This window comes from Apus apus, chromosome 1 (genome assembly GCF_020740795.1).
Source record: "Apus apus isolate bApuApu2 chromosome 1, bApuApu2.pri.cur, whole genome shotgun sequence".
NCBI lineage: Eukaryota > Metazoa > Chordata > Aves > Apodiformes > Apodidae > Apus > Apus apus.
This window is the reverse complement of record NC_067282.1, coordinates 123,926,947-123,952,520: the sequence shown is the minus strand read 5'-3', so window position 1 is coordinate 123,952,520 and position 25,574 is coordinate 123,926,947. Positions and strand designations below refer to the sequence as shown.

Below are 25,574 nucleotides of genomic sequence, written 5' to 3'. Positions count from 1 at the left end.
AGGGGCAGCAATACCCCACCTCTCTTCCACTCCCTCTCAGGCCGTGTGTCCCCCTCCCTGCTTCCCCATGCCCCCTCTCCCTGGGCTGTCCTCTCCTGGGCATGCTCCCCCTCAGAGGCAGCTGTGCACCTCCACCAGGTGCCGGCACTGCTGGCACTTGACGGAGCAGCACCAGCGGAACTTGCAGCTGCACCTCTCCACCACCTCTGCCTGGGCTGTCCGGAAGCCCCGGCCACAGCAGAGGAGCTCGCAGCCCCCCGTGCCCGGGGATGTCCAGTTGCACGGCCGCCCAGAGGTGCCCAACACCCCTCGCCGGGGGTCCCGCTGGCAGAAGTCTGGGCTGGCCAGCAGGTAAACCAGGTCGTGAGCTGTGTAGGGCTTGAAGTGAGAGCTCTTGGGCACCAGGAGCTTGCGGGAGCCAACCCGCTTGGACTGAACCTCCGTTGCCCCCTTGAACTTCTCCTTGAGGACGTTGCCCACCTTGCGGAAAGGAGGCATGGCCTTCCAGCACGTGCGCACCTCGCAGGAGCCCGACACGCCATGGCACTTGCACTCCACCTTCATGTGGGCCAGGAGAGCCTGGGGAGCAGGAGCCAGCTGCCAGCCAGACCTTGGGACTCCTGACCCTGCACCTCCTGTGCCTCTGGGCACCCCAGCACCCCCTGTTCCCACACACACCTCCCACGGGACTGGATGATAGGATCAGGGGAAGGGGAAGGGGGAAGGGGAAAGGAAACGGGAAGGGGAAGGGGAAAGGAAGGGGAAGGGGAAGGCGAAAGGAAAGGGAAGGGGAAGGCAAAGGGGAAGGGGAAGGACGGGGAACTAGAAGGAGGAAAGGGAAGGGGAAGGGGAAGGGGAAGGGGAAGGGGAAGGTGAAAGGAAAGGGAAGAGGAAGGCAAAGAGAAAGGGGAAGAGGAAGGGGAAAGAAGGGGAACTGGAAGGGGAAGGGGAAGGGGAAGGTGAAAGGAAAGGGAAGAGGAAGGCAAAGGGAAAGGGGAAGAGGAAGGGGAAGGGGAAAGAAGGGGAACTGGAAGGGGAAGGGGAAAGGAAGGGGAAGGGGAAAAGGAAGGGGAAGAAGAAGGGGAAGGGAAAGGAAGGAGAAGATAGGGGAAGAGGAAGGGGAAGGGAAAGGGAAGGAAGAGGAAGGGGAAAGGAAGGGGAAGGGAAGGAAAGGGGAAGGAGAAGGGGAAGGAAGGGGAAGAGGAAGGAGAAGGAAAGAGGAAGGGGAAGGGGAGGGGAAGGGAGAGGAGTGAAAAAGTCTTTTTAAGGCAGGCCAATATGAAACAGAGGTGGATCCACTCTGTGGGAAACAGGCTGACTTGGGTCTGTAAGAGAAATCCCTAAGGCAGGGAAGAGACAGGGACCTGCTCTAACCCGTGGAGCTGTGAGGAGGGGAACAGATCCACTCAGATCCAGAGGATGTTAAAGTGACTGGATCTGGTAGCAGCCCCTGTGAAGTTGGTGTCTGCTCAGGAGGGGCTGGAGGGGCAGGGAAGCCTTTCAGAGCAAAATGGAGAAACTAATTTCCTTTGCAGAAAAGGCCAAGGAAGGTCAATCAGAGCAGGGGGTCTGTGATAAAAAAGGAGGCTCTGCACAGGGGTGGCAGGGAAGGCTGGGACCCCTCTCTGTGCAGGCGGGGAGCCAGCTCAGTGTGAGGGGCACAGAGCTGGGCTAAGGACAGGCAGCAGGACGCAGACACACTCTGGGAACCCATGGCTGCCCCCAACTGCTCCTCAAGGTAAGGGGGCCTAGCCAGGGAGAAGCCAGGCTTGCTTCCCAGCCCTGGTTCCTGCCCTTACCTTCCTCCCAGCCTCGTTGTTGTGGAGGTTCATCAGCACTCGGCTGGAGAAGATGCCGCGGCTCCTCTCAGGGCTGTCTACGAAGGCTTGAGAGAAGGCGATCCCATGAGACAGGTTATCAGAGCAGCCCGACCACTGGAAACCTGCAGAGGGAAGGAGGCCTTGAGATTAAGAAGGAGAAGCCCTGGGACCAGCTCCCAACGGGAGGAGAGGGGAGGTGTCTCTTCCCCTGGCGAGGCTCTCCCTACGGATCTTCTCTGCCAGTGGCGTCCTGCTTCACCTTCGGGGCTGGCTCCTCGGATCCTGCGGTCGCAGCCACACTCCTCCAGCTCCCCGCGGCTGCAGGCATGGGTGACAGCAAAGGCCACTCCAGCAGCAGCCACGGCGTGGATGAAAGCAGCCTCCTGCGTGCCTGCAGCGGGAGGGAGGCACCGGTGGGACGCGGTGTGGGGGACGGGGGCCGTGACTGCCTGCGGGGGGGGAGCGCTCAGAGGGAGAATTTCTCTGGGGAAATGGCTGTTGGGATGTTCACCCGGTGCTGCAGTCCCAAGGCCTGGAGCTGGCAAAGGAGGTAGCTCTGCGGGGTCCTCCCGGCTCAGCACCCTCACCTTTGGCACCCCCAGTTACTGGGCTGGGTGGCCCACTGTGGGAAAGGAGTCGGCAGCCCCCAAGGGAAGTGCAAGGGGAGCCGTGGTGGGGAAGCCACAGACTGAGCCTCCCACACAGAGGGGTTTGCCAGAGAGGACCCTGCCATCTTGCCTCTGAAAGCCAGAGAGATCCTGTTCATAGAATCATGAAATCATAGAACGGTTAAGGTTGGAAAGGACCCTAAAGATCATCAAGCTCCAAGCCCCCTGCCATAAGCAGGGAACTCACCACTAGACCAGGCTGCACAAAACCTCATCCAACCTGGCCTTAAAAACCTCTGGGGATGGGGCATCAACAACCTCTCTGGACAACCTATTCCAGCTCCTCACCACCCTGATAGTGAAGAATCTCTTCCTAATATCTAACCTGCTTCAGTTTAAAACCATTACCCTTTGTCCTATCACTATCTTCTCTGATGAAAAGCCCCTCCCCAGCTTTCATGACTCCCTGTAGTGCTCCTCCCATCCATACTCATGCAAAGAGCTGTTCAGTACTGGTTTGGGTGCATAGACAGATCGTTTTCCTTGGTCTGCAACAAAAAGGGAATCCAGCCTCAGAGTAAAAGCTTTCATTGGAACTGCTATGCCAAAGGGCTGGGCTCGTGGCAGGCTGGGGGAGAAGATGGACCAGTCTGCAGAGCTGGATCCAGAACGGTCAGGATGGTCAGGACTGGTCCCAGTGTGACACTTGCACACTATCCCGGGAAAGGCTGATGTTTCATGGGGACCCCTGGGGCACACTGGAGGGGCCCCACGCCAACTCTGCTGGCTCCACACCCCCCTGACTGACCTTGGATGGCAACCTTGCTCAGGCCCTGCAGCGGGGAGCAGTTCCAGCGGCGAGAGAGGAACTGGTGCTGGCACTCCTGGACAGCGAGCTCCGCGCCGCGCTTCACCGCGCCCATGGCTGCCACCTGCCGCTGGCAGACACGGACCTGCTCCTCTGCCAGCCCCCTCAGGCCCTCACAGCCCCTGGGGTCCCGGAGGACTGCCCAGAGAGAAGGCTGCTTTGCCAGGAACCTGTTGGGCAGGAGGGAGATTTAGTTGCAGGCAGGCGAGGGCCAGGGTCTGCAGGGGACTAGCCCTCGGAGCCTTCTTTTAGAGCAGAAACGGGGCAGGGAAGGGGCTGTGCTGCCTTTTGTCTGTGCCACATGGGGCATTCCTGCTCCTCATCCTGGTCTGTGCAGCTTTACTGTCCCTCTCCCTCCATGCTCCCAGAGCTGCCTCTTCTACTGTGCTGCCTTTGGGTGGTCCAGGTTCCTTCTTCCATGCTTTTCTCACGGATCTGCCTGTTTACGTGGGAGACAGCACCTCCCCAGGTGACTTCCCAAGCCAGGTGGTACAAGGGCAAAGCATACTCACAGCCAGGTCACGGCAAGGACGTGCTGCATGGGGATCAGTGCCAGGTACAGCCACAGCACCTCCATCCTGTCCTCAGCAGAACTCCACCTTCAGCCACTGTGCAGCAGCCGCCTGAATCCCCTCCTGCGACCTCCCACTGCCTGTGCTAGACAGTCACTCTCATAGCAGCTCCAGCCCAGCACTGCAAAGCACAGCCAGCCCCTGCCCTGGGCAGTTGTCCTGGTGTGCCTGTCAGCATTGGAGACCTGGTGGCCAGCAGAAGCCTTGGAGGGGTGTCCACGCAGGTGCTGCTCCCTACTTCCAGCTCAGGCAGTATCGCAGGAGAGCTCTGAACTACGGCTTCTGGGGTGGGCATCCATCAGAGGGAGCTCACATGCCTGGGGACAGACTGGAACCCCAGTCTCTGTTGTCCTGTCAGCAGATGATCTTGTCTTCCTCCGCAGTCAAGTCTCATCCTCAGCAGGAAGCAGCCCTAGACCTGGTCAGCAACAGACAGACCCTCCCATGCAAGGAAATCCTGACAGCACCAAGCAGCAGTCGCTAGACCCACCAGCTCGTCATGGCTTTGCCAAGAAGCCCTCTGGGGAGCTGGAAAGGTTCCTTGCAGTGGCAGCTCATGGGAGCAGAGCAGGGAAGACCTGCTGCCCCCCTCATCCCCAGCCACTGGCCTTGAAGACCCTCCCTCATCTGCCTCCTCCAGGCTGGAGATTCTTCATTTCTACCCTGCAGCCCACATAGCTACAGCAAACAGACACAGCCCGGCTGCTCCCTGGATCTCTTAACTATTCCCCTGGCATTTCTCCATTCACCCCCCTCATTTCCTTCCCCACAGCAAGAGGCACAGTCCTTGTCCTTCTCATAAGCCAGCATAATGAGGTGACTGCCCCATTTCTCAGTGGGTAGCCCTTTCCTAAGAGCTCCTAGGAGTCCAGGAAAATGTGAGTTGTATCACGGAGCTGAAACTTCCTGGGAGAAAAGCCTGTAATTCCCCCAGCAGGCCTGGGAAATGCCAGTGTCCCCACTGCCCTGGAAATTGGAACACTTCAGCATCCTGGAGGTTTCTGCTTTTCCTGCCTGGGTCACTCAGAAAGTGAAACATGGCTTCTCTGGCCCTGCTATGATTCTTTCACCGTGGCCCCACGTGTGAGTTGAGCCCTTTGCTGCTACTCTTCCACTTTTTCCTGTACAAAGAGAAAACAGGTTTTTTTCAGTCATCCTTTCAAACCTGAGCAGCCCCTCAGCTGTAGCTTGCTTTCCAGCTCTCCCGCTGCCTTCCCAGCTCCCTGCAACCCTCATTCTGTTGGGTCCTTGCTCCTGCTTTCTGGAGCCAGCACTCCAGGGCGGCAGGCATGTTGGGATCTGCAGCATCAGGGTGTAGCCTCCCACACACACCCCAGTAATCTGGTCTTACCTGCTGCCGACTCAGACGGCGGTGAGGAAATGCTGGGGGTTGCACTGCTCTTCCCCAGGAGCTGAGCCTCCAAGAGAGGGCAAGGGGCAAAGGTGTGAGCCCACCCAGGCCAGGGGGAGCTGGAGTTTGCAGGCTGGTGCTCTGAGACCCAGTGAGGTGAGTGAACCTGGCTGGGAGAGGGATGCTGTGGGGCAGGGTGGGTCCATGGGCTAGGCTGAGTGCCACTGTGTCCTCCTCTTCCGACACACATGGTGAAGCCACATTTTTTTTTGGGGGGGGTGGGAAGGGCCACAGGAGAGGGGGAAGTTCCCACTGAGGGTGTCAGAGACTCCTTTAGCAAAGGGAGAACACTCTCCTCGGTGTATCTACATGCCTTTATCAGTCCTAGAGCCTTGATGGGAACTGAAGGGACACAAAAAGCTTTGAGAACAAAGATCCCGGCAACTGGGAAGTGAGAAAGAGGGTCTGGATAAAAGAGAGAGGCACTAAAAAGGAGCAGGGGGAGAGCTGTGGTTGGGGTGCTATTGTACCTTCCCAGGATTTATGACCACCAGCAGCATATATCCCTCAGTGTGTCACTGCCTGAATGAGGAGGCAGTGCTGGCAGAACAAGGGAGTCAGGGAGTGAGAAAGTCAAACACCAGCAGCAACAGCCAGCAGGCGGAGGAGCCAGACAAGGGTTGCAGAGAAAGAGGGTGCCCACAGAAATAACACTTTCTTCCCAGGGCAGCTGCTCCTGGGGAAGGACAATAGTAGGATTAGGACTGTCCCCGTGTCCCATGTCTTCTTCCAGGTGTACTGGGACTGGCAAAGCAGAAATGGGTCTTCGAGAAACAGAGGGCCACGTGGGCTCTGCAGAAGGGCAGGTCCTGTCCCAGCTGCACTTGGCAGTTCTGGGTCACAGATGTCCTGCAAAATCAGCCCTTGCACTTGCTCAGTGCCATGCCTCCTGCAGACTTTAGTGACAGGGACTGATGGATGTGGCCAGCATGTCTTTGACTGCCACTTCTTCAGCGCTTGGTTCTTTTTGGGTCCCAGCCACGTGCCAGCAGCGTGCAGCTGCACCTCCAGCCAGGGGCTTGGCCCCAGACCACCAAGCCCATGGGACTGACAGGACTCTGAGCCTAGGGCTGGCTAGTGATTAAATCCACTTTGCTCTCACTTCCCATGTTTCACTTCTACTTCATGTTTGGCAATATCTCGGGGAGAGGGATGTTTTCATTTTCCTGTCAATCCTGGGGGTGGCTGAGTGAGTATGGGAGCAAAGAGGAGCAAGTATTTGGCACTATGACCCAGGGCAGGTCTCCTGAGTGGCAAGAACACCTGGGTGTTTCTTCTTTCAAGATTACGTTTGCTTTCATGTGATGTGTTTTAGCTTATCAGCTTTGGATAACAAAGTTCATGCTCTGTGGCTAGCCAGGAGTGCATCAGGAAGTGAGAGAGACAAGATGAGCTGCAGCGCGACAGACAGAGACCCAGCCACAGCACTGTAGCAGACAGCTGTGATTTGGAGGAACAAAGGAGTCCAAGAGCCTGCCTCATTTTTGATTCAGCCTGCTTGCAGTTTTGGTGCCTGGATTGAGACCTCTGCAGTGACAGCAGCATCACAGCAAGGGGGTGTGCACCCTGAACTCTTCATCAGCAGAGAGGTAAGTGAGATCTGAAGAGCTGGATGGTCTGGGTGCACCAGGCACCAGTCCCTGTGAGCCACCACTCATGCTGCCAGACCTGAGCACAGGGCAGGCAGCCTGCAGAGCTGACTTGCCAAGGTGCCCACAGTGGAAGTCTTCTTCCACGGGGCCCTCAGGAGATGAAGGAGGCTGACAGTAGGCAGGAGTAATGTGATCAGAACTCGTGAGGTAAATGCGAAGGTCTCAGGTTTGATGTCAGGCATGTCATATTAAGAACAAGCCATCATAAGTCTTGAAAGTCTTCACTGTTATCCTAATCAAAATAATCTAATTTCTAGATTATAAAAAAGGGGAAAAGTGGGGCTTAAAGATCACCTACAGCAGGTAAAAAGCATCCACGTTTTTCATTTTCCACCTGAAAACAAATAAGTCTCTGCCTAGGTAGCATCTGTAGTCTGAATTGTTGTTTGCTGTCCCTGCTGCCCATGGTGTGGGCAGATAGCCTCCAGGCACTCACCTTGGTTTTCACTGAGAGGTAAAAAGATGCTTCCCTCACCTCCCAGGACACAGAAAGTCTGTCACCAAACAGAAAGTTCCTGTAGGATTTCAAGGCAGCATCTCAGCATGAGGAGGAGGGTTATTCAGTTGTGGTACTAGACTCCTTACACAGCTGATGACTTGAGACTACTCTGCAACTTTCGTGTAGAGCAGTGAGTCCTTGAGGGCCTTTTAGAGGCAGCCACGAACAACATGGCCTTTGGCTCTTAGACATTAGCCAACAAGGATAATCCAATCACTTTCAGTTCTTCTAGCTCCCTGCTACCAGCCTGCTTCACCCGTAGCTTCCTCTTCAGTGAGGGTAGTCAAAACAGTACCTCCAGAGCTCTGCAGAGACATGCTCCTTTCCCACAGCTACATCTTTGCAAAGACCATGCACCTACTCATTTCAGGTCTCTGAGATCATCCCACTCTTACATCAAATCTGGGACTTTCAGCTTAGCTGGTCTTTGCTACCAGTTTAGAACTCTGCTGCTTGCTGTCTCGAGGGCTGAAGGGCTAGTAGGTGAGGGAAAACCAGTCAGAAAAAAAAAAAAGGTGATGGTGGGCAAAAAACTAGAGAGATTTCTTGCACTGGTGTCCATGGCAGGAAAGCCTGGGAGATTTCCCCAGCAGAAACTCTCTTTATGGGGAAGTGGTTCAAAGGACTTTCTCTGATCAAAATGCTGCTGGGAGCAGATATGGAGCAGCAAGACGAGCTAAGCAGTGCCTGAAATCACGTGGCTCTTACCCCAGAGGTCTGAAAACAACTCAAGGTGGTTGACTTAACTGTGGTGTAAAAACATTTGCTCTTCCAGGCTCATTAGCAGACACAATTTAAGGCAAGTTTTTTGGGGGGAATTTCAGAGCAGAGGGCTCGGTGCCTGTGCTGAACAATTTTGTAGAAGCTATAATAAAGGAAATAATCAATTAGCATGCAGTCACATCTAATTACCAGGGAAGAGTCATCTTGGCTTTTTTAAAGGGATGATGTGTCTCACAGTCCTTTGGAGGAGTCAACAAACACATGAACAGTGACCTGTGCGGATTTCCAAAAGCCTTTAAAAAGGGCTCTCACCAATCATGCTTAAAGAGATTCAGAGAAAAGGTTCCTACCTGGATAAAAAGTGCCTAAAAGATAGGACAGAGAATGAGGGCAGATGGTTGGTTTTCTCAATGGAGTTTTAAGATACCAATGCTGGGGCTTGGACTGTTTGATTTATGCATGAGGGATTACAAAATAACAAATCCGTGGGAGACATAAAATCATTCAAGTTAGAAAATACAAGAGCTGGCTGCGAAGAGCTGCAGAGATTTAAGAGTGAGTGACTGGCCTTAAAATAACAGCTGAAATCCCACCTAGCATAGTGCTGAGAGAAACCCATCTGAACTGACCGTGACCTCTTGCAAATGCCTCCTCAGCTGAGTGCAGCCACATCATCACCAGTCTGTGTGGGTCTGAGCTCCCCAGCACAGGGCTCACCAGTCTGTTCAGTCAGCAGTCATGGCAAGGTTTTGCCTTTATTAAAAGCTGGCACAACCTCCTGGAGATATTTTGAAATATCTGCTTATGTTACTCGAAAACAGCAACATTCTTGCACATTTGCCTTGTCTTGCTGGATTGTTTTATGCTTTAAACTTACAAAAGTCTTCACATGAAGTTTTCAACCATCAAAGAAGGGTGAAAGCCACTCAGATGTAGCTTGACAAACCACTGAAGAAGAAACCTGTCATGGTGGTGGATCCACCGAACAACACAAAAGGATGGGCAAACTGACAGCTGTCTGCTCTCTCATATCAGGCTTCCACTTTCATTGTTGCCAGAATGAATCCTTTCCTACCTATGAAGTCAGCACACACATTTTCTCTCCTAAATGGCTCCCCCCCTGCGCACTGCCACGATGCCATCCAGAAGGTCTGACATCCTTGGCATGCCTGTCAAGTTGCTAAGTAGCTTCTTCTGACAGTCCTACCAACCTTGCTCTAGACAGAAAAGCCTACTTTACTTTTGAGGTAAATCACACTCTGTGGGTTCTCCCTCAGGTCCCTGCAAACAGCTGTGGGGAACCGTGTCGTGCTTACCAACCCCTACTCCGCTGTGACAGCATTGAGAGCAGGTTGGGGGGCCCACGCCAACCTCGTGAAGTTCAGTAAGGAAGATCCTGCACTGGAGTCAGTCCCAAGCACAAACACAGGTTGGGCAGAGGGTGGATTTGGAACAGCCCTGAGGAGATGGACTTGGGGATGTTGGGTGATGAGAAGCCCAACATGAGCCAGCCATGCGCACTTGCAGCCCAGAAAGCCAAACATGTCCTGGGCTGCATCAAAAGAAGAATGGCCAAGAGATCAAGGGAGGTGATTCTTCCCCCCCTACTCCATTCTTGTGAGACCCCACCTGGAGTACTGAGTCCAGTTCTGGAGTCCTGAACACAGGAAGGACACAGAGCTCCTGGAGCAAGTCCAGAGGAGGGCCATGAAGATGATCAGAGGGCTGGAGCACCTCTCTTATGAAGACAGGCTGAGAAAGTTAGAGTTGTCCAGCCTGGAGAGGAGAAGGCTCTGGGGAGACCTCACAGCAGCCTTCCAGTACCTGAAGGGGCTACAGAAAAGCTTAGGAGGAGCTTTTCACAAGGGCTTGTAGTGAGAGGATAAGGGGGAATGGATTAAAACTGGAAGAGGGGAGATTTAGGTTAGACATTAGGAGGAAATTCCTTAGTGTGAGGGTGGTGAGACACTGGAACAGGTTGTCTAGGGAAGTTCTGGAAGTCCCTGACTTCCCTGGCAGTATTCAAGGGCAGGTTGGATGGGGCTCTGAGCAACCTGGTCTAGTGGGAGGTGTCCCTGCCCTTGCAGGGTGGATGGAACTAGATGATCTTTAAGGTCCCTTCCTACCCAAACCATGATTCTATGTTGAGTTATCAGATCATAGACTAATTAATGCAGTCTAGCTGTGGGGAACCAGCCCATCCTCCTACTCAAAGGAGTGTCAGCTATCAGATCAGATGAGGTTACTCTGGACTTCACAGAGTCTGGTCTTGAAAACTCCAAGAATGGAGACTCCACAGCCTCTCTAGGAAACCTGTTGCAATGCCTGACTGTCCTCACAATGCAGACATGCTTTCCTTTATCCAGTCTGAATATCTATTACTTCAATTCATGACCAAGGCCTCTGGTCCCCCTGTCATGCCTCACTGTGAGCAGTTAACTCTGTCTTCTTCCAGTAGCCACCTTGCAGGTACGGGGAGTGTGGGGGGCTGACATGGCTGGAGGCCAGGTGCCCACCAAAGCCCCTCTATCATTCCCCTCCTCAGCTGGACAGTGAAGAGAAAATACAATCAAAGGCTCAAGGGTTGAGATAAAAACAGGGAGATCACTCCATGATTACCATTACAGGCAAAAAATGACTTGACTTGAGGAAGTTAATTTAATTTATTACCAATCAAATCAGGGTAGGATAAGGAGAAATAAAACCAAATCTTAAAACACCTTCCCATATTCTCTCCTTCCTTTCTGGACTCAACTTTACTCCCCACTTCTCTGCCTCCTACCCCCCAAGCAGTGCAGGGGGGCAGAGAATGGGGGTTGCAGTCAGTTCATCACACGTTATCTCTGCTGCCCCTTCCTCCTCAAGGGGAGGACTCCTCACACTCTCCACCTGCTCCGGCGTGGATTCCCTGCATGGGACAGAGTCCTCCACAAACTTCTCCAATGTGAGTGCTTCCCATGGGCTGCAGTTCTTCAAGAACTGCCCCAGTGTTCATGAAGAGAGCAGGTCTCTTCCACAGGGCTCAGGAACAGACTGCTCCAGCATCCCCCACACGGGGTCACGAGTCCTGCCAGCAAACCTGCTCCATCCTGGACTCCTTTTTCCACAGAGCCACAGGTCCTGTCAGGAGCCTGTGTGGCTTCCCACAGGGACACAGCCTCCTTTGGGGATCCACCTGTTCTGGCTCGGGGTACTCCACAGGCTGCAGGTGGATATCTGCTCCACTGTGGACCCCCACAGGCTGCAGGGAGACAGCCTGTCACACCACAGCCTTCACCACAGGCTGCAAGGGAATGTCTGCTCCAGCACCTGGAGCACCTCCTCCCTCCTCCTTCACTGACTTTGGTGTCTGCAGGGTTGTTGCTCTCACATATTCTCACTCCTCTCTTCCAGCTGCTGCTCAGCAGGTTATTTTCCCCTCTTCTTAAATATGTTGTCACAGAGGTACTACCACGATTGCTGACGGACTCAGCCTTGGCCAGTGGTGGGTCCATCTTGGAGTCAGCCAGAACTGGCTCTATCAGACACAGGGGAATCTTCTAGCATCTTCTCACAGAACCCACCCCTGCTATCCAAACGTTGCCGTGTAAACCAAATACAGGGAGGCTGCTGTTATAGCCCCTGGAGCCTTCTCTTCTCCATCTGAACAAGACCAGTTTCCTCAGCATCTCCTCTGGGGGCAAGTGTTCCAGGGCCAACACCATTTTGGTGGCCTTCCTCTGGACTCACTCCAGTTGATCAATGCTTGGCGGGACAGTCCTACCATTAGTATCTAGAGGGGCTACCAGCCTCACACCTCTTTGGAGTCACATGTATGTTTGTCCACATGAATCCCACAGTCCTTCCTTCTTTACTGTGTCCCCCTTTACCCGGCTGTGCTGCTTTGTGTCTGTGGGACAAGGGCTGCTCCATGTAGTGGTGGTGTCAGCAGGAAAATGATCTGAGGACATGCAATCCAAATGGGCACCACTGGTTCCATGCAAGAGGGAACACCAAGGGACCTGTATGAGTGTACGCAACCTAACTCCAGCTGGCTGGCACTCAGATTTGTGTCCCAGGGTGGAGCCAAGTCTACCTGTGGTATAATTCTTTTTATCTGCAAGGGATGTCCAAAGTCCTGCTTCTCTTACATAAAACAATATTACACAGTTTTTATTTTAAGTTCCTGCCAGTCAGCATTTTCCCCTCAAAATATTTGCTCTCCTCTTTTTCTGTCTCTCACTCTCTCTTTTCCTGAAGCCACGTTGACTACTTTCCCTGTGTGTGTGCTTGTGCTGTCCCTTTCTTGTATGCACGTGCTGCCAGGAGTGACCAAAGCAACCTGCATTTTTGGGGGCTGTGACAAATTATTCCATACAACAATTATCTTCTCTGTGTTCTGGCTTCTTATGCCATGTAATTACTCACTTTTCTACTGACCATTTTTCTTAGCCTTCTGGGTTTTTTGCAAGTTCTTGCAGCAGAACCCATCATGGTGGGATTTTGAACTTTCAAGAGATTCCTCCTCTAACTTAAAGTCTCCTGTCTTGATCTTCCACTCTAACCAGGAATTGTGCTGACATTTAACAACTGGCAATGACCTTCCATCACATCAGCATCCTCATAATCATGGGAAAGAACTGCTGAACTAGAGGCAGAAGCTATGTTACCATCCCTGCCAGATGATCACTGAACAGCAATCCAAGCAGCACCAGTCGCGAGAGAGATGTCTACCTGCCAGCTGCAGCTGAGGGGAATGACCTGCCCATGCCTTCTGAGAGGGGAATGACTTGTCTCAGTGCTTTTCCTTGTGCTGCCTCAGCCCCTCAGCAGGCTTGACCATCTCAGTGAGACCCTCCCCTGACCCCCACTGGGCATGTCAGCTTCCAATGTGTCTCAGACATGCAAGGATTACAGCTTCAACCACCACCTCCTCCTGCCTGGCTACATCCTGATATTCATTACGGGTCTGATGCTGAACGTGATGGCCCTGTGGATCTTCATCCGCTACCTGCGCCTGAAGTCTGTGGTGATGATCTACATGTTCAACCTGGCCGTCAGCGACCTCACCTTCACCCTCCCTCTGCCACTGCGACTCTACTACTACTCCAACCACCACTGGCCCTTTGGTAATACCCTGTGCCAGGTCTCCGGCTCTGTCTTCCAGATCAACATGTACGGTAGCTGCCTCTTCCTCCTGTGCATCAACCTGGATCGCTACGTTGCCATCGTCCACCCGCTCCGCTGGCGGCATCTGCGGCGCCCCAAGGTGGCCAAGCTCCTTTGCCTGATTGTCTGGGTGGTGATCTTCCTGGGCTCCATCCCCACAGCCATCGTCCACAAGCAAAACCTCTGTGAGGTCCAGAACCAGACCATTTCTCTCTGCTTTGAAAGCTTTAGTGACAACATATGGCAGAATAACCTCTTCCCCCTAGTTATCCTGGCTGAAATCTTGGGCTTTCTCCTGCCTCTCAGCTGTGTGACATACTGCTCGATCCGGATCTTTCAGGAGCTCTGCCAGGGCAGCCAGACAAAGACCCTGCGGCAGCAGAAGACTGTCCGTCTCCTCTTGGTCAACCTGGTCATCTTCATCATCTGCTTTGTGCCCTACAACACCACCCTGGCAGTTTATGGGATGATAAAGGCCCGGGTGCTGAAGGTTGAGCCGGAAACAAAGAACTCCGTACGCCAGGTGTTAATTACGACGATGCTGTTGGCCAGCATGAACTGCACCCTGGACCCTTTGATCTACTACTTCAGTACCGAGGGGTTCCGTAACACCTTCAAGAAACTGCGGCGGGGACAAGCCTGGGACTCGGATACAGGGACCCTTAGGAATCAGGTTGTGGAGAACAAGTCAATCCAAGCCCATGCTGTCTCAAAACTAAAACAGTTCCCAGCCAAAAACTTTATCCGTCCCGACGAATCTTTGCCATCACTTCCTACTGCAGTATTTTTGAATGGCCCTATTGAGGACTCAGAAATATAACCACAGAAAGGTCACACCACGGCAGCATCACCCAGTCAGGAATTACAGGAAGACTGTGGGAAAACAGCTCAGGCTACCTTAGCAAACTGTTTGAGGGAACAGGGCAGACTGGGTGTGGGTGAATGTGATGATACCAAGCTGAAGGATGAAAGGGTGTTTTGAACAAACAGAGATGTCCTGGTGACATGGTCCCACCTGACTCTTTTGGTACAGGAAACATAGTGGGGAACAAGGACTTGCAGCAAACCTGCTGTGTCTAGGTCTGGCCAGCAGAAATTCCTGTAGCAAGTCCATCCTGCCTGAGCAGCTCTGGGCTGCACCATAACTTGAAGCTGTTCTGGGGTTGCTCAGAGAACAAAGGTGGTACTCACTGCTGACAGAGTGAATTTACTGTTAAGGACTGAGGGATTTGGGTTGTTTTTTCTAACTAGATGCTTCAATTTGAGACTTCAGTCCAGCTTGGGACACCTAAAGAAGTGTCTTAGTTTTCCAAAAGAGTTTAAACATTTAGCTACCCTTGTTGGAACCAAGGAGAACAGCTGGGTGTTTAGCATTCTTGCAGAAAATAGGTTCCTGATTGTACAGTGAGTTACAGAGCTTAGCAAAACAATCCTGAGGAGGGATGTCAAATGTGCCTGTGCAGCTGTACTCACACACATGCAGCACAATGGCAACACACTCACCTAAAGCAGCATGGGTTGGGAAACACCAGCATATTTTAAAATACACCCAGCATTCCTCATGGCCCCAGGAAAAAAAAAAGAGGACACCAATCTTGTTGTGGTTTCTGAAGCTGACATCAATGTTGGTGCTTTGCACTTTCTTGTCACTCGGCCCTATGGTGATTGATTTCAGGTCTGAATTATTTTCACTGTTAACAAGAAATGATGTCACAGAACGAAGCTGCAGTGAAACGTGTTTGCTTGCACTGTTTGTACTTGCTGCTTCAGCCTGCACTGAAAAGCCCTATAAATCTCCCCAGAAGTGAGAGACTCAGAAGTAGGCAGGCAGTGCCAGAAACCCCTGTTATTCACTCCTGCTGGTAACCAAGGGCTGCCTTTCTTCTTGCACTGCAAAACAGCCTCTGTGGCTTCCAGCAGGACTCAGGCTACCCCAGAGTGGGTCCATTACAGTATATTTACATGTTTTTTTAAAAAATGCTAAAGGAATTATAAGGGCAAATGACAAAAAAAATGCTGTCCAGAGTAAAGTACTGGTTCTTAGACTTCTAAATTTGTAATGAGTCTTATTTCAAGTCCCTACCTCATGACTGCCCTGGGAATAAACATGCTGCAAGACATCATGTCTTTGTGTTACAATACATTTTAGGAAACACATCAACCTTCTCTTTTACTACAGTTGACTGTAGAAGCAGGTCTTGTAGAAGATATGCAGAAGATACCAAGCTCTCCACAGAGAGACCCTTGTGTCACAGACTGTCTTGGGACACACATGCCCTGGCTAGGCCAGCTCTGTCCCCTTTCTCAGCCCGTGCATCACCTGCAGACCAGCCTTGAGACCTGGCTGCAGATGGCTGACATCTCATGGTGTCTGAGGGATGCAGTGAGAGAGGTGGAGGAGGGCTTGCAGGGCAGGAGGTATTTCTGTTTGGAAAATTCAGGAGTGCCATGTGAATGTGAATCATTTGTGACCTGGTGCAACTGGAAAGGAATCCCGAGTTGTGTGCACACCTTCTGCTAGGGCCTAACATTACCCTTTTCTTCTGAGAGTTACAAGGTAGTGGAGTGATATTGCAGCAACTGCACTGCTGTCCACTTCCATATCTTCTTCCACCTTCCTCTTCTCTCGTGCCTGTGTCTCTGGTCCTTTCTCCCCTCCCCAGCTCTAATACACCATGCACCTAAGCATCAACACAACTCCTCACTGATGCATTTTCTTCCCTGCCCAGAAAAGTTGATTTTTCTTGTCCTTTTAACTTGGCTAGACCACTGTCACAAATCCACAGAGAGATTTGGGTGGGAAGGGACCTCTAGAAGTCTCTACCCAAACTCCTGCTCACAGCAGGTTGCTGGGGAGAGTGCGGGCTGGCTGCTGCCAAAGGAAGGGCAGCTGAGAGCCAGGCTGGTAGCAAGGCAGGCAGAAGGAGGGGCTTTCCCAACAAGGGGAGGGACCTGGGCAAGGTGAGTAAGGCAGGTAAGTTGATGATAACTGGGTTCAACTGAGAATCCAGATAGTCAGACAAGTCTGCAGTGACGAGGCAGGTCCAAAGTCCAACTAGGAAGTCAAGTCAGCAAGAGGATCAGGTCTGGAGGCAGTAAGCAGGGTGAGCCAGGGTCCAGTGACTGACAAGGTAGGTCTTGGGTCAAGCCAGGAAGTCAATCCATGGGTCTAAATAAGCACAGTCTATGGTCAGGCACGGGCAAGACTGCTCAGGCAGGAGCCAAGGGCAAGAGCATCACCTTAAAAGCAGCTCATGGGGCAAGGGGTCAGCACTGGCTGAGGCTCCAGCAGAGCTTTCTGGGAACTTTCCCTGAAGTCACCAGAGGGAAGGGGCAGTCCTCATCTGCACTCTCTCTGACCTGGCTCACACAGCCAAAGCCCAAGGAGCAAGGAGGATGTACTTGAGACCCTTAGCTAGCTCATGTTGCTCCAGGCCTTGTCCAGGTGTATTCTGAGTACTTCCAAGGACAGAGATTTCTCAGCCTCTCGGGGCACCCACACCACTGCTGAGACATGCCCTCGGGAGAGGCTTTTCCTAACACTCACCAGGCATCTCCCTTGTTGCAAGCGGTGGTTGTTGCCTCTTGTGCTTTCTCAGGGCCACTGCAAGCAGAGTTTGGCTCCATCTTCTCTTGGCAAACTTGCCAAGTATGAATGAAATGTCAGGTGGCAGACACCACTCCTTTGGAAGAGGCTGCACCTCTGCCAAACTTACAGTATCCCCCCAAAAAAAACATAACACATAACTCTTCAAAAAGAACCTGGAAAAACATAATATTTTCTTATCATTTCACTCCTGAAAATAGTGGAACTATTTTTACCTGGAACATTTTATAAATATTCCACCCCCAGCAGAGGAAATTTTAGCTCAAATATTTTGACAAAATTAAAAATAACTGAAAAGATGATCCCCTAATGAAGCTCATCAACCAGTTTAACAATAAAGGGGGCTGCTGGTCATGCTACACACAGGAGAGAGGTTCCTGACTGGGAGTTGCTGGAGGCTTTCCTTCATTCTTTATATATAGGCAATGGTTTGCCCAGTGTGGAATGTGCATTTTGTGCTTTGAGTTTTCTATCTTTTTCAGCTTGCATTGGTTTTGTTTCATTTTGGGGGGGAATTCTAGTCAAATGTAATCACTTAGGATTCTGGAGGGGATTTTGGATATTTTTCATGTCTGCCAGAGAGAATTAGTGCTAGCTAGGTCTTCTGCTTCTGCGTTTTTGCCTTTGTTAGACTGATTTTTTTATTCCACCATGCGGTGATAAAGAGGAGAACATGCATATACTGTCTCAGTGAAATGAGTCACTCACCCTACCTTGCTTTATAGCTTCTGTTTAACGAGTATCTACAAAAAAAAAAGCCAAACAAACAAATCAGAAAGTCCTGGGGTGTGATGGTGTCCAACAATAGGAACTGCTACAAAATGAACCTCTTTAAAGCATGTGTTTGAAACAACAGGAACAAATGACATGAAGCCATGGTATTCAGGAAAGCAAAGTTAAATGGGAATAATAAGCTCAGCAAAGCCTCTTCAGCCTGTATAATTGACTCTCAACATCCTACTGCAGCAATTCTTGATTAGTATTCTTGTTAACTATGGCAGGGGTAAAAGATGCCATTCCTTGCTTCCCTGCACTTGATGTCATTTGCAGATGTGAACATTAAGTAAATGTGTTCTTATCGAGTCAGAACAAACCAGTGAAAGGTCAGAGAGATGACAAGGGAGCACAGAATGCTTGCTGTAGATGGAGCAGACAGAGTATCTGCAAAAAATGCATAAATACATCAGGATTTCTAGTCTTCTGATTTCCAGAACAGACACTAGTCTACTTCTGGAAACCGTTCCTTATTTGGACTATATTAAAACATATTGTTATGATTATGAATCACGCTCTTAAGTGTATTTTACATTTTCTAGAAATCTACTGGCTCTCTGGATTCTTTAAGTCAGCTTGAAAAGATCTTTCAGAAGTCCCAGAACAAGTCAGACATCATATTCAAATGGTTTTGTTACTGCCTGTGTCCCTTCCACCAGGTCCTGGCTGTATGTCTCCCAGCACTTGCTGTATCACCCCTCCCATGCAAGATGCATTTTGTTTAAATTCCAAATGCCCTGAGCAACTTAGGCTGTGCCTGCTTTGAACCTGGGAGGTTATCCCCCCCACCCAGGCTCCAATTCCCCGCAGTCGCTGGGAGTTGAAACAGCTGTCCTCCAGAGGTCCTTCCAACCTAAATAATTGTGTGGTTCTCTGACCTGGGCTTTTTTTTTTTTTTTTTTTTTTTTGGCTTCCTCATCCTCATTCCCTCTAAGAGTTGTTCTTGCTTGGGTTACACTTTGCATACCCCGCCTGCCTTTCAGCCTTGATCCTGTGGCTGAGAGGGGTCAGTCTAAGCTTCACATTTCATTAGTTTCATTGGAAGCCTTTCTTCCAAACCCTTGCATTCTGCAGTGATAACAGAACCTCAGCCACGCTGCTGCTGCTCTGGTACCTCCCAACATCCTGCTGACCAAATCTGTCTCAGGCTTTCCTTCCAGTTCCCCGCATTTCCATGTTATCCCTCTCAGCCTCTGCTCTTGCACTCCAGGAGATCTCCAGGCGTGGATCATTTTGTTGTTGTTGTTGTTTGGCTTGCACAGCACCACAGTGGTCTCTAAGAGCTACCAAACAACACAAGAAGAAACAGCACAACGCAGTGATATTGTAGAAGAAGAACCTGCTGTGCTGCCAGTTTTGTTTGAGGGTATTTGAGAGTCTGGATGTCCTGGACACAGCTATCCCTGGTTTAACTTACTTCACTCAGGTAGTAACAGTGGCAGGGGAGTGGTGATCTGTTCTTCCGTGCTAGTGGAACTTCCCTGCCCTGCAAATAGTATCCCCTGAGGCGCAGGAAACCGCTGAAAATACAGGGGACCAAGAAAGTACTTTTCTCTGGGAGGTCAAGGAGTGGAGGGAAAGGATCAGACTTTTCACTGCAAAGTGATGATAAGACACCTTTCCCGGCTTCGGGGCGCGGGGGAGTGGGGGGGTGGGGGGAAGAGTAAAAGAAAGGGGGAAAAGAAAGAGAAGCAGTACGGGCAGCACTGAGCCAGAAAGCTGGCACTGCATCAGGAATGGCCTCAGGTGACAGGACCGAAACCCGGGCACGGGGTGACGCCCGGAACAGCCTGTCCCAGCTTCAGAGGGATACCTGCCGATTCTCAGTCCCTTATTCTTTGCCCTCTTGGGAGCCCAGGGGAGCCTGTGCCGGCAAAACACACGGAACCCGCCGTTGCCAGGGCTGGCTGGGAGGCGGGGGGATGCTCTCACCAGCATGGATCCTCGGAGGCGGCGAATTCCGTTTTGACCAACATTACGCTTTGCTTTCATGAGTCGGCCGGGTCGAGTTTTTCCCTCCGGAACAACAAAGGCTTTCGAATTTCAACCGGCACACCTACGGCTGCCGCGCTGCGACCGAACGCCGGCACGGGGTGTGTGTGGGGGGACACTGTTCGGTGGCGGATCCCCGGGAAGGAACGGGAGGGAACGGCCCCCGGGGCCCGGCGGGCGGGGCAGGCTGAGCCCCCGCCCCGTCCCGCTGCCCGCCCCGTCCCGCTGCCCGCCCCGTCCCGCTCCCCGCGGCCAACAGCGGCCCCCGGCGGCGGGAACGGCGCTCCCGGGGCCCCAGCGGGGGCTGCCCCAGCGGGGGCCGCCGTCCTCAGCGCCTCCGGGAGGGAGCGGGGGAGCCTGCTGATCACAGCCCTCCGGGCTGGCCCGGGAAGCGCAGCGGGGCAGCGCAGCGGCGCCCGATCGAGGGCACCCACCGGCTGTCCCCGAGGGGACGCGGCTGGCTAATCCCCGGGGATCCCGCCGCGGCTGGGCACCCTTAGGGCTCAGGAGGTGGCTTTCGGGGGGGTAGGGAAGCGGGTACCCGGCACCCCTGGGCCCCCTCGTGTCCGCAGTGCCACCCAGGGTCTCCATCCCCGGGCTGCCGCGGGGCTGCCCTGCGGGACCGTGCAGCGGGGAAGGAAGGGCCTGCTTCTTTTTCTCTCCTCCTCTCAGCCTGTGGGGAAAAGCAATTAAAAAACAAAACAAAAAAAAAAACCAAACAAAAAAAAAAAAAGTGGTAACCAAGGAAAGAAGCTGTAAAACAGAAGGAAGTAAAGGTGTGAGAGGTTTTTCCCTGGCAGCTGGGGGAAGAAGGGGGTTTAATTTTGTTGTCAGGAGAGGAGCACCCCAGCCGCTGAGTGAAGAACAGAGAAGCAACAGCAATAAGAGCACCTGAAGGCAATCCCGGCTGGCACACAGGCCGGTGGCCCCTGGGAGGGTTTTACCTGCTCAGAGCCTGGGTAGTGCTGAACCCGCACATTTCGGGAGTGCTGCCGTGACTGGACATGTGCACTTTGGCTTCAGAAACGCCAGACTTAGTTTTCTCCTAGTGGGCTCCTCGTGCATAGGTGTCACGGTTGTCCTTGGTTACGCAATGACAGATTGTTTTCTCCACAAAGTCCCTTCTTTGTTCCCCGCGTAGGCAGAACACTGCTCACAGAGGGGGGGGGGAAGAAGATACTTGCTTTTTTTTTTTTCCTCCTTCCACATGCAGTGTCCAAGTCCATCAGCTACCTCCTGCACATACCCAGACTCCATTCTGCAAACAGGGCTCTACCTTCCTCTAGTGTTTTGTCATCCCCACGTCCAGCAGCATCATCAGTTTGAATTAACTGATTTCACCAGAGGCCCATAAGCCAATATGGGATTATTGCTATTTTATAGGCAGGAAACCTAGTAGATAAAACATATATTTGGAGTTCGCTTTGGGTATCACTTTTTGGAATGCTATACAGCACATAGATGTTCTCTGTGCCTCTCCTGCTGATTTCAGTCACAAATTCAAGACCTGAGTAATTCTGCAAATCAAACACCAAAGTCTCAAGCTTTGCAAGAAGGAGCAAAGGACTGGTGGCTTTTGGGTGCAGGTGCTGGTGCCCAGTGTCATCTGGGAGGCTCTGGGGCAGGGGCTGCTAAGGTGGTAGGCAAGGAGTCCACAAACATCGTTTTTGTGAGGAGATTAATTTTCCAGATGCTTCTCTATCAGTGTGCAACTGATAATGAGCAAGGGGAATTAAACATTCTCATTGATGAGCATGCATTTGATATCATTAGCATTACAAAAACCCCGGTGGGACGATTTGCATGATTGCAGTGTTTGAGTTCTCTGTCAGGGCCTATTCAGAGAGGACAGGGAGGTTAAACCAAAAAAAAAAAAAAAAAAAAAAAAAAAAAAGGAATAAATAAATAAAAAAGAAGTGTTGGGGAAACATGCTGCGGTGGCTGAGGGGACAGCAGCCGCTGCTCTGCAAATGCTGAAAGCATTGGAGTGTGCCCTGCAGGCTGCGGAGCTGGGCGGGGGCAGCAGAGGGGCCAGGCGAAAGGGAAGGGACTCAGGAGTCTGGGTGCTATGAGAGACCACCACCACACAGGCTTGGTGCTCCAAAAGGACCTGTGTCTAGAGAAGGGAAGTGATGTGCAGAATTAGTCATGAAGAAACAGTGGCAGAAAGATATCAGTAAGATCTGATACAGTTTAGTACCTAGCCAAAGAGCTCATGGCTGTCATCAACAGGAAAATGCCAACTTAGCTCAGAGGTAATGTGAATGAGAAATTTAGAAAGTAAAAGGTTAAGACAGAGACAAAGGTGACATGGGTCATTCTGGCATTCTGCACTTTGTACCTCCTAATGGTGAGGGAAAGAAAAGCCATGACTTACCGGACGAGGAAGAATTAAATAAGGGAGAAGCAATAGGAAAGTTCTCTGACTACTTAATTTAGAAATGGTATTTATTGACTTTAGCTGTTTCAGAGTAACTGCCAGTAGCAATGCATCATCAATCTGATAAGTAGATCATTGCCACAGGCAGGGTGACATCGATGCTGCAGAGGGAAATGGCCAGGCTCATCACTTGAGCTATTTTTGAAGCCCAGGATGGCCCTGTCACACGATTCTCCATTTTGCTCTCTTCCAACCTGACCCTGTACGACTCCGTTCCCTCCATGCTGTCCTTCCTCACCTCATTTTCTAGACATGCAGCCCAAAAGTACTAAGAAAAACTATTCCCTTCCAAAAACCAGAGGCATTTTGCACCAAAACCATAAATCAGCTGGGAAAGCAACCAAAACATGAGATTAAACTGACCGTGCCTGCCTTTTCCACCACTTCTGTTTCTGTCCTTGAGTTGATTTCTGCAGCCTTCTGTAGGGGGTAGCCTTCACCAATTTAAAAAAAAAAAAAATTACAAACTGCTTTTGCAAAAAAGTGTTGACTGCTGGCTTGGGTTTAGCATGGAGATGGTGTTAGTGGTCCTGAGAAATAACCTCGTTAGTGCTGATCTTTTGTTCTGCCTGAGCTTTGTAGTGCTTTTCCTGCCTGCTGGGCTGTGCAGGGTGGTGGTGGGTAGGAAGCTCAGAATCTGACAGACAGCCCTTTCCCATGCAGGGTTTCTGTTAGCAGCTGAGTGCTGTGGAGGATAGTTGTCCTGCTTTATGTTTCAGATTGCCAGGGTTGCCTGTGAGACATCAGACACTGCACTGCAACAAAGCCTTGAAGGAACAAACTAAAGCTCTAAGACCTACTGGAGAAGATGCTTGTGCTCCTCACCAGAGGAACATTTTGATACACTGACAGCACAGTGACCCTACCAAGAACACAGGATATTCATAGCACTGTGTACCTGTGTCTGGATCGTGGGGGAATTGTCCCAAATGGCCTTTTGTCTCTGCACTTTGGACTCATGCCATGGTGAGGGAGGCTTTTGGAATCGGAGGTGGGGCTTTGCTTGTGCCTAAACCTGCAGTCACTTGGAGCTAACAGCTTCCTGATCTCATGTGGTTCATGAGTGCCAGTTGTTACTCCTTGTCCTGCACAAAACCAGCATCAAATCCGTCTCAAGTTCCTTCTCCAAATAGCTTAGGGACTGATTTCCAGGCTATAATTTTGAAGAGAGAGCTGGTCAAGGAAAGTCAGCATCTCTTTCTCAAATTTTGTTTGTTCCCACTGCTTCTTGTGGGGAGGGGGAGGAAAGGGAAGGAAGGAAGGAAGGAAGGAAGGAAGGAAGGAAGGAAGGAAGGAAGGAAGGAAGGAAGGAAGGAAGGAAGGAAGGAAGGAAGGAAGGAAGGAAGGAAGGAAGGAAGGAAGGAAGGAAGGAAGGAAGGAAGGAAGGAAGGAAGGAAGGAAGGAAGGAAGGAAGGAAGGAAGGAAGGAAGGAAGGAAGGAAGGAAGGAAGGAAGGAAGGAAGGAAGGAAGGAAGGAAGGAAGGAAGGAAGGAAGGAAGGAAGGAAGGAAGGAAAATTGCAGAAAGAGATTCCACTTGGCTATACATGCAGCTCCTGCAGAGTAGACTGGAAACTTAGTTGGTAAGGCACAACATCCTTGTTTTGGCTGGCTGGTGGAGTTCATTTGGCTGTTGGATAAATAATTCTGTTCAATAAAATGATACCACAAAGACTTGAAGGCCAACTTCAACATCTGATGTTGTTCCTAGGTGTAGTTCTGGTGGGTTTCTTAATACTGTTTTTGCTTCTACTTCAAGTCTAGGTGACCACATCTGTCAGCAAACACACCAGAAATATGTCTGGGAATGGCACACCTTGTAGGGCTTGGTCCCTCTCAGCCTGTCCCACTCTATCCTCCACGTCATCACAGTTTTTGAAGAGGGTGGGTAAAGGAGAAGAATCACAGCCTTCAACAGATTTTGGGTGGACCCCATCAGCAATTGTGGTGAAACTCTTTACAGCCTGGGCAGCAAGCTACTGTGGAGGGCAGGTGTCATTGTAAGGGGATGTGGGCAGAGTAGAGAGGAATTAAGCAGAGGTGCAGCACAGACCTTGGAAGCACCTCACCCTTTTCTGCACAAAGAGCTTTCCTTCTGCTCTGCTAACTCCACCACCTCTACACCACCTCCTGAAAGTGTAGGATTTGTCAACCAGATGAGTCTTCATTAATCGGGTTCGGTCTCTCTGACATTACCAACGAGTATGGAAAGGGAGTGGATGAGGACGTGTGGACCAGGAGGGATGATCTTTTGCCCATAGATGGTCTCAGGATGTCATTTATCAGTTAGTGAAGGATGCAGATCCTTTTTTTTTGGAGTAACTCCTTTGTGTTCTTTCATATGTAGAGAATGGCAGCTCAGAAGCTGTTGTAGAATCCACTCCAATTCATTCCTTCTATTTTTTTTCCTTCTCTCCTTTAGCGCTTCATGGTAGCAGTGCTGCCAGCCTCAGCACTCTGGAATCATGACTCAGGAATGATGAGATACAGGAACCTGAGAGTTTGCTTATGCTGCTAGAACAGGATAGACCCTGGTACTTGCTTGGCCCGCTCCTTGCCCACCCATCCACCTCAAATCTCTTTGCCCTGTTACCTGAGTGCTCCTCCTGCCCTCTGGCTCCCTAAGAAGTCTTGTCACAGCTTGTTCTTTCCTATCTCCAGGTCCAGTGTCATTGCTCCCTTCCCACCACCTTTAACTCCCCCTTTCTCCTCATTTCACTGGCTCCTTACTCCTGGTTTTGCCACAGCTCCCACTACTAGATTGCTTGTTCAACTTGTCCTAGTCTTTCCTCTTCCTAGGCCCTGCTTCCACTACAGCTGCCAGTCTTGACTTTAACCCCATGTGCTCCAATTTTCAGTCTGGTCACATTATTCAGCCAGTCTAGGTTCTTTTCTCCCTTTTCCACCCCTTTGTTTTCTAATGACTCCTTCTGTCTTAATCCCCACACCAGTTTCAGTACCTTAGGCTCCCTGCCCTCATCTGTTCTCCATGCTTCACTTCCCCAAGGGACTTGCTGTCCTCCTTGCACTTTTTTAAAGGCTTATCATTAATAAAAAATTTGCCTGGATTTTTCAGGGGATAGTGAGGAGGACAGCTTTGATGTTTCCTTCATAGGCTTCTCTTCCTCCTCCAAAGCAGCTGGGTTGGAGTTGTTCGTAGTAAAGGACTGTTCTTTTTAACATACATATTAACACTCTAAACCAAAATGGTTTGCTCTGTTTTGTTTGTTTGGTATTTTTTCCCCTGAGTAGATTAAATGTTCAGGCTGAAGCCACATTTAAAGAGAAAATCTAAAAAAATAATAAATAAAAAATCAGATGTAGGTGGACAGCCAGGATGGAAAATTTCTGCTCCAATCATAAAAGTTATAAGCAACTGAGCAGTTTACAGTGGGAATGCCCAGACAGTCTAATTCCAGGTCTGCTGGTAACTTTCTCCTTGGTTCATCAGCAGTTTGAACTT

The 25,574-nt window shown here is 51.1% G+C and overlaps 2 protein-coding genes across 2 annotated transcripts; one reads left to right on the top strand and one right to left on the bottom strand.

Annotated features, from left to right (window-relative positions):
• Nucleotides 1-111: 111 nt before the first annotated feature.
• LOC127383194 (protein Wnt-4a-like) lies at nt 112-12,803 on the bottom strand. Its single transcript, XM_051615769.1, has 8 exons — nt 12,692-12,803; nt 8,674-8,716; nt 8,504-8,518; nt 8,389-8,392; nt 3,237-3,466; nt 2,080-2,211; nt 1,800-1,942; nt 112-579 (listed from the first exon to the last, which is right to left on the bottom strand). The coding sequence occupies exons 1-8, from the start codon at nt 12,713-12,715 to the stop codon at nt 112-114; spliced, it is 1,059 nt and encodes a 352-aa protein (XP_051471729.1). The 5' UTR covers nt 12,716-12,803.
• Nucleotides 12,804-13,008: 205 nt separating this feature from the next.
• On the top strand, nt 13,009-14,158 carry LPAR5 (lysophosphatidic acid receptor 5). The gene has a single exon (XM_051633175.1). The coding sequence runs from the start codon at nt 13,009-13,011 to the stop codon at nt 14,119-14,121; it is 1,113 nt and encodes a 370-aa protein (XP_051489135.1). The 3' UTR covers nt 14,122-14,158.
• Nucleotides 14,159-25,574: the final 11,416 nt, after the last annotated feature.